At 34.2% G+C, this 13,560-nt stretch overlaps 1 protein-coding gene across 1 annotated transcript; it reads left to right on the top strand.

Moving 5' to 3' along the window:
• Positions 1-4,679: 4,679 nt before the first annotated feature.
• LOC149482367 (uncharacterized) lies at positions 4,680-11,339 on the top strand. The gene is made up of 2 exons (XM_089704376.1): positions 4,680-4,872; positions 8,047-11,339. Exons 1-2 carry the CDS (start codon positions 4,836-4,838, stop codon positions 8,913-8,915), a joined length of 906 nt encoding a protein of 301 aa, XP_089560502.1. The 5' UTR covers positions 4,680-4,835; the 3' UTR covers positions 8,916-11,339.
• The last annotated feature ends 2,221 nt before the right edge of the window (positions 11,340-13,560 follow it).

Genomic DNA, 13,560 nt, shown 5'->3' with positions numbered 1-13,560 from the left:
ATTCATTAATTCCTGTTATAATATGTTCAAAAAACGTTACAATTAAAATAATTCTGTTCTATAACAATAGTAAATGAAACCGTCAATCTGCACAAACAAGTTTGTAATCAATCATAAGATTGTTATACGGTTTACGTATTGATTCTTGATCAAGCACCCTTCCCATATACTGTGTGGAAACCAGACTGTGCAGTTTACCTAAAATTTACATTAAAATCCACAGCAAATACAAAAAAAACTGGCTAAACTCAGGTCCATTGTGTTCGATTGATTCGTAACGGCCGAATACGCAATAATGCGAATGAAATATTCACAATTTTTATAATTTCACGTCACAAACGCACATCTGTCGTTCACACGGAAGGGATCGAAATGTTATAATGTTCGCAATTATTTTAAAAACAATGTTTTACTAAGAAGTAATAATTTTATACTAACCTTGATAAGGCAATAAAAATTTAAAACAATGTAGCTTAAATTGCATTATTTGTGTAATAGTTCGGTCGTCGTTTGGTAAAAGATTCCGGCGGCGGTCGTTCTATTGATATAGTTTTGCATTTTGCAAGGATTTATTTTATTTATCAAACAATACACACCGGCAGCGCCATAAAACCAAACTGCCCCAAATTGCCAAAATAGAGCAAAGCTTGTATTGTTTCAATAAACAAAGCAACTGGACAATTTACTTGCGCATTATGGAACCCTTTGTGTCGGCCGTTTTGTTTTGTATTAGCTTTGATTCAAATGGCAGTTTTGTGCATGCAAAAATAATTTCTGAATTTTTTATTTTACGACGTGAGCCTTTGGAGGCCTTCTATAACTATATAACAAAAAAAAGTTTCGCAAAATTTTTGATGGCCTCTTGTGTAAATATATATGTCTCAATATCAGTACAATTCTTATTGGGTCTCTAAATTGTAAGGCATATGATACCTTTACCTAATGCTATGGAGATATTGTTTACAATGTGTATTTAACAACAGTTTTATTTTTATAACTTTATTAAAAATTACAAAAACTAAAAAGAAATTAAATGTCAAAATATAATTATAGGTATGTAATTAATAATTAACAAATAAGTACCTACCGTCAATAATATATGTGCGTAAATTCGGAAGCTTCCAAAACTACACATTACAGTTGTATTGTCTGTATAATATTATATTCCAGTACCTACTTCTTCATAATTTTAATTACGATTTCATGATTTTAAATATATATTACCACTATAATAATTTAAGTCTACATATTAATATAAAATTTGATGTCCATATAGCCATTTTAATGACCATTAGCGGGCCTAGGATTTTTCTCAAATGAAAATATCAGAGAGGTCTAAAAATTCTGGCAACTCGTTACATCTTAGGTCAAGAAACGTATTATTAAGGTAAGTTATACAACATGTTAAATAATTAGAAAACAAGGAAATGTAATAAATTTGCATTTTTATTTATTGCGTCGGAACGTAATTGCTATAGTAAAAGTGAAGACAGTGAAAGGGGTTCATTGTTTAATGTTCCGACAAACAGACACATTTGTGCCAATAACCCTTGCGAATAAAAGAAAAGTAAAAGTCTTTGGCGAATTTTAAGGAGCACTTTTATTTGGGTTAAAATGTAGCGTCCTTGAATTCTCTTCGGCAAGGCTTAATTGTGGTTTGACGGCTTCAAAGAGTTGCTTTCTTTGATGAAAGACGAGGGTGAGGGGCCGCCCGCCACTACAAGACAAAAGCCTCCACCCAGCTTTCACTTTTAATGAACCTGGAGCCTGTGCTGAGGTTAGGTCAAGCATTTTAAAGTAAATGCCATCTTAAGAGAAGAAATGGAAGCTAAACGAGAACAATGGTGACGGATTTCATTATAACATTATATCATTTTGTCAGCATGTTATTGTAAAGTGTATTCAATTGCGGATAATTTATGAAATACTATGATTCGTTAAATTGTAATAACATTTTAGATCATGAAAACATTTTTTATACAATTATCCAACCGATCTTATAAAAATAACTGAAGAAGCCTTAGAGATTAAATTTTTTTTTCAACATCTCAACTGATCTGATGATTGCTGATGGCATATCTCGTGAAATATACGATGCCTACGTATTTTTCCCCTAACGATGCAAAATTCTGCTCTAATTTTAACTGCGGTCTCATTAACGACTATTATAGGTATATCTTGTATTGATATAAGATTAGATCTCTAAACATCTGCCTTTAGCGAAGTTATCTGCAAATACCAAAGGGACAAAGATCTGCTTGTCTAATTTATTGATAACACGGTAAAACATAGAGGGTCTGCTTCCGAAGCCAGAGCAAGGTGCGACAGCGTGTGCCGTGTGCCAGATAACAAGCCTAAACATCCTGCGCGACAAGGATGCAACGATTATAACGAACGGGACAAACAATATTTTTTAAGCTTAAAAAACTGCACCGTGCCAGCTATTGTCAGGATGAATAGAACTTTATTGAGCTCGCGTTAAAAACTATTTTTAAAAGTAAACACGGGCACGCGACAGCAGCAGGTGGGAACACTTCTTTAAAAAACCAACAATCTTTTCACCGTGCATTGTGAGTGAAAGAAGTGGTGTTTTCTTTTTTAATTATCTGTAGCTAAATATAAGGGGATGGCGCTCTCAAAGGCGCGATAAAGACTATTTTAAAAATAATGTGATAGTATTTATGGGATGGTAGAAACGATTTAAGATGCCTTATAAAATATATATCGTATTTTATACTTGTATAATTATGTAATCATTGAATTTGTTTAGCAATAATAAAGAAAAGTTCGTAATTTTGTTGCTTATTTGAAAGTAGGTACGTTTGTTGCTTTAAAGTAGGTAGGTACCTATAGTACTGAATATGAGCTCTAGCCTCTATCGAATATATTTAACATTAAATAGGCTTAAATATAAGGTAATTGATCACAAGCTAACCTAATAGTAGGTTTAATTATCTTACAACCTCAATATTTATGTATTCTTCGATAAAGTACCTACTGATATTACCTATTACAAATTGAAAATTCGATATTTATCATAAATTGAACACGTATATAGAGTAATACAGTACTTATACATAAATACATAATCTGTATTCAAGAGCTTTTATCTACCATATGTCAAGGAACATACCCTAATAATAGAGTTATTAGACAAGCAGGCGATGCAGTGCTTCCTCGTGTCTACTTTGGGATAAAAAGCGTCGTTGGTTGGGGCGCGTGCTACTAAAAACGGAATAAATAGTGAAAACGGTAAAAATAACCACAGCACGCGCGATAAAAATGCTTAATTTACGCGATACGCCGCTTGTCTCGACACTTATGCCTTTTTATGTGTTGTCTTTGAGTCAATACCACGGGGCTCCTGAAGGACTTTACCTTAATACATCTGCATATGATATTGCTATGTTCTGTTCTGACGGGACTGATTCTAATCATTCGTTTTGCACATCATACCTGTAAATGTTAGAAACGAAAAGGACGTTTGATTCCCCATATTAATATTTAAATATTTATAACTAATTGAAATTGAATTAAGAGCATTAAACTATGTCATTTTATGATTTGTAACAATAATTACCGTTAATATAATAATGACATAACGTTAGGAGAATAAAAGGATTTATTAATGCCCGTTTAATGATAATTATTTTTAAGATTTTTCATTATCTAAATTAATAGGGCAAGTAGGTTGCACAATACGGATGTCGTTTAGTAAATGTTGTATTTAAATATGAAGAATCAGGAAGCATGTGTTAATTATATAATTTTATGAAAAGACTCTATTATAAAATACTTAATGAAGTTCGCACTTCGCTTCCTATAATCCTCGTGGTATCCTAGTAAAAATTAGTTAATGTTCTATTCCGGACACGTTATTTATCTATTATATCTAAGTACATATTACAAATTTCTTAAACACAACAGCAGCTGATCTTGCAAACATCTATTCTGGGTACATCCTCGCGTCTGTTAATTGTATCGCTTTCATTTTTATAATCATTTTGTCAATTTATTAAGCATTTTTTTAAAATCCTTGTAAGTAGGTATATACCTAAATTGCTTATTAAAACATTCGTGTCTATCACCAAAATATTAAATTCATAGATATTAATTATTGTTCCTACACAATATCGACTCTACATTTAAAAATTCTTATTTCAAATGTTAAAAAATGATGTACGATGTGATATAAAAAAATGTTGTTTAAAGTACTTCCTCATTTTATAAAATATTTTTAATTTGAAAAAATCAATATATGCGTAAAATTTCTTAAAATATTAAATAAGTAAAATGTATATACACTGTTACAATAAGTGAAAGTTCATCTTTGTTATATTACAAAAGAAACAGAAGTCTGCAAGTAGGAGATAGTAAATCTAAAATAGTTCTCAAATTAGTTGCAGTAAAAGAAAGCACCGCCCGACCCGCACAGGAGCCGCTCGTAAACATAAAAAAGTGCTTATGTGTTGCTCGTTACGGGGGCTAAAAAACTGTTGTATCAAAGGAACATAATGTAGTAGCGGCCATAAAAATGCATTGCGTGCATGAGTGCAGCGAGTGCGGGGTGCGGGGGGGATAAAGGAGGGGCGTGGGGGTGTGTTTACCGCGCAGAGGGGCGGCCGGCACGCTCGCCGCTCATCGCCAGTGTTGTGGTAGGTCCCACTGAGAACGGTTGTATCACAGAACGAACTGAGTCGCGACTACGTGCTTGAACATGTTAACGTTTTAATCGCTTTATCTCATTAGTACATAACTTACGTATTGGACGTTTGACGAACATTAAGTTAATCGGCTGTGGTGAAAATAAATGAAATTCGTTAAGGTGGTGTGAGATGGCCATATCGCTGCAATCATCGCAAAATTCCAGAGGTTTGTGTTTTTTAATGTTTTTATATCTTAGAATTAGTTTCTTATCATATGGAGAAAAGTTTTGAAAGTGAGCGGGTTGGCATGCGTGTGAAGGGCGCCGCGATTGGGCGGTGTGCTGACACGCACACATGGTTTATTTGCATTCGACGAGATTCAGTCAACCGTAGCCTGTCGTAGCCGCGTAGTCGACTGCTACGACGGCGGCTACGAAAGTCGCGAAATGTAGTGAACGCTTAAAGTTTCTTTCAGTTTGAGATCTACTGAATTAAATAATGAAAATGTTTAATTTAATTACTGTTCACACAAATATAATTATTCATTATGTCTATCTTGTTAGTTTGTGTGGATCAAATTTAATGGTAAGTAAAACATAAATAACAGTCCGAATATTTTTTTATTATTAATCTTTTCTTCTCATGGACAAATTTTATAGATTCTTATGAATAGTCTACTGTAAGATAGGAAATGTATTTTACAACATAAAATAATTGTTATATATCGCTTCTTTAGAATAGAATATTAAATTAAGTACATCTTCTTATATATAAAAATGAATTGCAAAATGTGTTGGTAAGCGCATAACTCGAGAACGGCTGAACCGATTTCGATAATTCTTTTTTTATTATATTCCTTGAAGTACGAGGATGGTTCTCATGTAGAGAAAACGTAAACATGTACCACGGGCGAAGCCGGGGCGGACCGCTAGTATTATGATAATTTTCAATTAGTTAGTTAAGTACTAACCTAGTATTTAAATATTGTATGATTTATTTCAAACCAATTTATCACGTGAACAGAACATGTGTCACATACATATCTACTTTATTGATTCAATTAAAATAGTAAAACAAATAGAACAACATCAGGGTTATTGAAGCCAAAAAAATAGGTGCTCAACCCTAAAAAGCCGAAACCGTATGAATTCAGTAATCTGTAGCGATGCGTTACTTACCTGAGTATTCAATTTAATCTCATTAAAGTTGGGGAGTCCGAGTAATTGGGACATCGCAATGTTACGTAGTTGTACGTACCTACCTACCTACAAGTTAGAAATCGCAAATATATTTCAGTATTGAACATTACATACTTGTAGAACTTAATTAAATGTTTATTTTGATTAATACCTAATTTAGACGATAAATATTTTGGTTATAACGTTTTTTACAATAATACGAATTACACGATTCGTATCCGAATCAAATTCATATGAAATAAGTTTCACATCACGCATGTCTTAATTATAATTAAGGTTATAATTAAGACGTGCGTATGATAAGTTTAAAAATAATATAAATCTATTAATATATTTTATCAAAAATTTCCCGCATAGTGTTCAATATGTAAATATGTAGATAACATGACACACTATGTTATAAAGCTTATTAGGTATATGAAAAGTAGCCGAAACCAATTTAGTGACAAAAGGAAGTCATTGAAGCGGTTATCAGCCGAACCCTTGCGCAATAATGACTTATGGAGTGGCAGTCCGCAGGCGACTCCATAAAAGTATTGAGCATGGGTTATTGACAAATATTTATGGCGTATAAAGAGCGGATAATTACAACTCTTTAGCACATAAAAAACTACGCTCGGAAGGGTGCGACCTACCTTTGTAAATTTATCACCAGCGCTGCGAACCGCCGGGGAACGTTGTACAATATTGTTATTGATCTTTATAATCCTATCAATACTTTATTATACTAACGAGTATTTAATTATTACATTTTTTTGGAAGTGATTTAAACGTTAATATTTGTAAGGGTAAACCATTTATAAGTATTCTAATATTGTAGATAAAGTATGGATTGTTATGTAGGTATTTAGTTTACTTAAGTAAGTTGCGCTCTAATGTATTCAACTTTTCTCAAAACCAATATGCTAGCGTAAGTTACATGCTAAAGTAATGATTTTTTTAGTTACTAAAACAAGAACGTTAGTCCTAGTTAATTTAGCGTTCCTTCACCTTGTCACGCTTAAAATCGCTATGTAATGTTTAAACTGATTTTCTAAACAAATCACGAGCGCGAAAGACTATTTGTGTTGAACCGCAAGATAAAAACTTATAACAAAGTTATGGGATAAGCCCGTGGACGTGAACGTGCGACACTCACCTTGTACACGTATTAAATTGTACAACATCTAAATTTGATTCCTCTTAAGTCATCTTTAAAGCGCTTTTTTAATATTTTTTTTCTAATGTAATTTATTTTTGTCGATGATGTTGTAAAGATCTGCAACATTCACTTTCACCCTCATAAATGTTATATGCAAATTTTCACAATTTCATATGATCATTCAAATGAAATTTATTTATGTACGCAATCGTTTGTGTACCTAATTATGTTTTTCATATACCTTTTTGCTACTTCAAAATTTGATTTATAATTTCCCGAGACTATTAAAATTATATTAATTGTCGAGCAGGCGTTTTCATTAATGGCACAACGAAAAATATTTTGCCTATTTCAATTATGAAACGCGTAGGATCCATTCGTAGCAGCAGAAAATTAATTCCACGGCTAAGTAGATAATGTAAGGACGCTTCCCTTCGCTCCGTCCTCTTCACGCCTCGAGGAGAACTTTCAATTATGATTTTGTCTAATTTTAATTAAGTGCTCTCAAAAGGCTTTTCTTCGTCGAAATTAATATTTGAATATAATTTGGGAGGAGCGCGGGTGGAGTCCGCTGTTGGAGGAATAATTAATTCCATTATGAAAGTGAGTGGATCGCTGACGCCTCCCCTCTCTCACTGTTTTAAGTTGTGTTAAATATACAGTCATTGCTGTATAATATAACAGTTTTTTATTTATTTATTTAGATTAGTAAAAAGTCAGATGGATCTCACTTTCATTCTCATTTTAATGATGAACTATTTTTATATCTGAAAGTTTAAAGAAAATAGTTTCAAAAGTCGCAATTTGCGCAACAGGTCGGGGCGGAAGCGACCTGCAGCGGTGATTGCGACCAAATGTTTCCTCCGAAGCGTCTGGCTTACACTTTTTGCCTTATTTTTTGCCCTCTCTCGCTGATAAGTGTGCTATCGATAGGTTCGGTTATGCGTTTGCTTAGGTCGACTTTTACCCATATCGGAAGTAAAGCAAATTCCTTGACATAGTCGTAGTTTATTTTAGAATAGTACCATTTTTTAACATATATTTTTTATTTTGTTCTCAGGTGTGTCGGTAAGGTCTCTTTCGAGCATGCGAGAAGAATCCCTGCCAATGCTAGCAGAGCGGTTGCTGGCCAGCCGAGCCGCAGCGCTGGTAGCGGGCTTGCCAGCTGAGCTATACTCCGGCGCTCTCCTAGCGGCATGGCCGCCGTCGCCCCCGGCACCCTTGCTGCCTCCGCCCGCCCCAGAGCTAGAACGAGCACGCAAACGTCGTAGAACTCCTAAGCTTGATGACACGACATCTAGCGCTCCACCCTCACCTCCGTCATCGGGATCGTCTCCCGGAGCAGCTGATCCACCGCGAGATAAACTATTCACTTGCAAGGTCTGTTCTCGCTCGTTTGGGTACAAGCACGTGTTGCAAAATCATGAACGCACCCATACCGGCGAAAAGCCCTTTGAATGCGGAGAATGTCACAAGCGTTTTACACGTGATCATCATTTGAAAACTCATCTACGTTTACATACTGGCGAAAAGCCTTATAGTTGTCCACACTGTCCACGCCACTTCGTCCAAGTTGCGAATCTTCGCAGGCATCTGCGCGTGCACACCGGTGAACGTCCATACGCATGCGCCCGTTGCCCGGCCCGTTTTTCAGATTCAAATCAACTGAAAGCGCACGCTTTAGTCCACGACGGGGACGCTCCGTTTGCCTGTCGTTGTGGTGCAAGATTCAGGCGGCGACAAGCTGCTGCTCTACACCGCTGTTCGAGTGGCGGTTGCGACACGGGAACACCCAGTCCCCCGGCCGCTCTGTCAGCAGACTGGCGTTGGGACGAGTGGCCAGAACAGACCGAACCTGAAGACCTTTCTCTCCCGAGAAGACCGGCGACGCCGGACTCTCCGACTGATTTACGCGTGCACTCCGCGTAGTGGGCGCGCAGTTTGGGCCTCGCGCCGCGCACTCATGAGCCGGTATACGAGTTCCTTTCGCGTAGAGCCGCGCCTCCGACTATGTAATACTTTGATATTGTCTCACTTACTCAATGTTTTACCTCCGTTGCTAAAATGCGGCTCCATTGTTATCACATAATTTTCAAAAGAATTGAACGCTTTAAAAATTGTAACGTTCGCCCATTTATCTTTATTATTTTTCTTTTGTTTATGTTCTCGGTAAGACTACTGACGTAGATGGTTAGGTAGTCGGCTATTCTCTTTTTATGGTAGTAAATTCGCAATGTCCATCGTTCAATGTTTTTTCAACCGTGTTACAGTTTAGAAGTTTATTGTCGTACCATTTGCATAATCGTAAAGCGAAGGATGCAAAAACGAGATCGTTTTTGTTACATTGTTCTATAGCCGAGAAGAAATATGAAAAACCTTATTGCACAAAAGATTTTTTGATTTATTAGCACCCTTTTGTTCTTGACGCGAAAAAATGAGATCGTTATGCTTGACATAATACTGGTCAAGAAATATCTCTCAATCTTTGAAATGTTAACCGGAATAGAACAGCGAGGGAAGGTCGCAACATTGCCTTATTATTTCAGCGACAAAGGCTTGTTAACAATCGGTGATTAATAAGTATTGATTCGGCCGGTAGTTCCGCTCGGCCGACAAAGACGAAGCTATTGTATGAGCCCTCATCCATCGCGCCTCGCGACAAACGAACCGGTTCCTAATCACCCTTATTATATCACATTTTACAAAATTCCTCAACTATTAGACCTACAATTTTTTGAGTTTACTTTCGTTTTTATAATTCGACAATACAAGGAAAAATAATAGCTATAGTAATGTAATTGATATTGTGTAACGTACGTAAGGGATAATTATCTGAATGCAATGGAGCTTTTAATTGTAAGTAGGTAATTATCGATAAAATCGAGGCAGTCACGAGTAAGTCTGAGACGGTAGCGAAGGAGACGAGCGCAGCGAGCTTTTCTGTAAATATTGCTATTATTATAAATTATTTATTATTTATCTGATAGGTCATAAATTCTTAACTATTCGTATTATAATCGTCTTTTCAACGATTAATTGTTAATAGAGAATAATATATGTGTAAATATCAAAGCTATGACAGCGTTCATGTAGCGCTTAAATTTTATCGTACATCTTAGTTTGATGTTGTTAGGGTATAGGAGAATATATATGGACTTAACATTATATTCTCCTGGTTTTCATTGTAAAATTTTAAACATGCCATGTTCAACTTGAATTACGATTAAGATAAATGCCATTGATCGGCAGTAAATATTTAACGATTAATTTGAATAAATCTGTATATATAAGTATCTAATTATATGAATGTATGTAGTTCTTTTTCGCGATGCATATGGCATGTAGTAGTATGTGTTAGGAATTAATAATGAATGCATTAAATATTGCAATTTGTTCTTACGGGTATTAGTTTCCTACTAGTTATAGCGTGATTATTTTCGTTTTAATTTATTTTAAGACATTGCGTTTGTTCTTGACTTTTTGCGCACTCTATCATTGATGTAAATTATAATGTATTGATTGTTGATTATTATTATTTTATTTTTTCATAAGATGTGTAGAAGCATCGAAGAAGTAAGGGTCTTTCTAGTGTTACAAGTAAGATATGATTCCCAAAGAAATTATTGGTACAAATTTTAATGTGTACAAATAAATAATTCGATTAGTATTGATTCGATGTTGCAATGTTTATATTAATAATTATCGTAGTTAGTTTAATCTTAATGCAGTACCAACATCTACCTCATTTGAAATATTACTGTGTCAGGGTAAATAGCCAAAATACTTAAAATATTTTCTATAGTTCAACTCTATTGAGATCTCGTATATTATAACGAAGGTTAATTATAATAATGTACGTTAATTTACATATTAAGTCACATATTACACTGAGACTGATTTATATTACCATTTGTTTCCGAAGAATCGTAGAGAATAACGATAATGTATCGTTAACAACTTGCAATGATTTTAAGTTCCTATTATATTTTAAAATATGCTATTGTTTCCTTTTAATGATTTTGTATTATAGCGTTTGTTTTTATTGCTTAGTAATAAAGTTTTCAAGTTTTTGTGCCATCATAGAGCAAGCCAACGTACGAACATTGTGTGATAGCAGAGTTTTCACAAATATAATATGAAACTGCCGTATACCAAACATTGTCTACCTCATATTAAAATAAATTTCCAAAGCAGGTCTTACTCTAGGAAAAACCTATATTTGTCAGTACTAATTTACTTGTACAAATAACGTAGAGTATGATAAATGGAAAATAGTTATTGTACTATGAATTTATGTATTTCTTTATGAATGTCCAGTACATAATGAGAAATAAAGAGATGTTTGTTATTTAATACGTTTTTTATTGACGAAATACACTGAACACTTTACCCTTTTGATAATGAGTTTAAAAACTTTTTATTATGGCCACATTATAAATATATGGGACGAATAATATTATTTATTGTACAACCTTACTAATTCTAATAATGTTTATTTATATTATTAGTGCAAGGGGTCACTTTTTTAAATTGAAACTTATTTCACTGAAGAGACGTTTTACAACCTCAAAAACCGTACAAATACCTACCTATAACATAACATTACAGCATTACGTTAAATGCCTTTAATGTTTGTCCATTTTGCGTTTGTTTCAATAAGTTTCGTCTTGCCTTTATGGACCGATATTTGTCAATGTCGACCAAATTTTTTTTTTCGAATTCTTACCTCGATTAGCAAGTCTAGATACAGTAAGTAGATCCAATTTGTATTAAACACCTGTTTATATGATTTACAAAATAGTAAGTTTGATGTTAAAAAGTAAGCATAATCACAACTTTGTTTTGCAAAGTAATAATTTATTAAAATTCTGTATGTAGGTACATGCTTACTATGCTAGGTTGTGCCAGCTCTCTAGCTAGAGCAAACATTATCTAAGTTAAAAATAATATTGAGATATCTACCTAAACCCCTCTACCTCTAGGTACCTCTTCACATTAAATCAAGATCAGGTCAATGAAGATTTGGTTAAAAATATTTGGTTTTCTTAAATCATTGATGTAGGTAGGCAATATAAGCAATAACTCATATTTTAATTCAATCATAAAACATATCAATATAGAATCTACCATCCTTATGTCACATAAAACACAATGTATTATGTGAAAGAACATTTACTCCTAAGTATAATGAAAACCTGTAAGAAACGCACGACAAAAGTATTGTCTCGAAATATTTCGTTAATGAATATTTTTTTAAACAGTAGGAGATGTAAATCGTACGAAAGCGGGCGAATTATAATTTATTTGGAGAAGTGGCAAAGAGCCCCGCGCTCCGCGCCCCCGCGCCGCTCGACCTACCCTTTGCTTTCGCCCTTCGTTACCTACGCACACTCCAAGAGTTGTAACTCGGAAATGTTTAACTATCTTTTATTTTTCGTATTCTATTTAATTTGTATGCAAAATTATATTGAGATAAATTTTTAAACACTTTTCTGGGATGATGAATAATGTTTTAGTATTACTTTATTTCATTTCTAAATAATAATAAGTCTTTAACTATTGACTTATGATAGACATACAATCAATTAGCATACTAAATATGAACTGTCGATGAGCAACCAACGAGATGCTTCTCAATGTGTCGAATCCTAGTATAAAAAAGCTCTCATTTTGTGAGATGGAAATCAAATTGGTGAGCTTTTTTATTTTTTATCAAACCTTATTATTTAATGACCCTTAATTTGTATTAAACTGGCTTCGGGTGAGCAGTTCATTGGTCTTTATCATGTATAAAAAAAATTTCATATGATTTACTAACAGAAAAAATATAAAGAACTCAGTAAGAAAACATAAGAAAAATCTTTATGTACATGATAAACCGTTAATAATAATTTTCATATTTCAGTCCTATTTTATATTAAATAAATAAATAAATATTAAAGGACATTATTACCCATAACAACTAAGAAAACAAATAAATGATAATATGTACATAAAAAAGCCTCTGGAAGCTAAGCAACCTACTTATTCTAACAACTTCATCAACTAATAAAAATTCATAAAATTATTTTTAATTAAGTTACAACGCTGTGCTAGGCAACTTCATACTTTTCTGTTTTTTTCTTTCGGTAGGTTGTGTTCAAAGAGCTGCCGGGGTTCGGGCGACGGAGGGAGCGTGGAATTAAGGGGGAGACGGGGGAGGCCCGCCCTGGATACTGAGAGGAGTTTTAACCAATTAATTTTGTTCCTCAACGCAAACTCCGCTATATAATAAGGTATAAGTAGGCATTAACTGAGGCGCGCCGATAGCTCGCCGGCCGGGGGCGACTTCTTCGCGATGCCTCTTATAACGATGTTTTATTTCTTGTTAAGCTCTCCGTTTCTCCACTTTTAATATTTAATAGCATTTTCATGGCTCATGTTTTATAGCGCACTTACGAATTTCTAACATTACGACTGTTGTTCCATCGGCGCTATTGTTTTTTAATCGTTAAACGCCCTATGAATGATAATCACGTGCCTCTAAAAGATACATTGGGATTTGCAATTTATTTCCTATAAATTACAATTTTTC

The sequence above is a fragment of the Colias philodice genome, chromosome 15, assembly GCF_061535455.1.
Source record: "Colias philodice isolate Cphi_HAF_F1 chromosome 15, ilColPhil1 Martin Lab GWU primary, whole genome shotgun sequence".
Lineage (NCBI taxonomy): Eukaryota > Metazoa > Arthropoda > Insecta > Lepidoptera > Pieridae > Colias > Colias philodice.
The sequence above is the reverse complement of the archived record's forward strand: the minus strand, read 5'-3'. Positions and strand labels throughout refer to the sequence as shown.

Excerpts from the sequence above, each read along its gene's own strand:
- LOC149482367 (XM_089704376.1), top strand. The coding sequence starts at position 4,836 with ATGGCCATATCGCTGCAATCATCGCAAAATTCCAGAG. Across the intron at positions 4,873-8,046 it reads ATCATCGCAAAATTCCAGAG|GTGTGTCGGTAAGGTCTCTT; the intron begins GTTTGTGTTTTT and ends TTTTGTTCTCAG.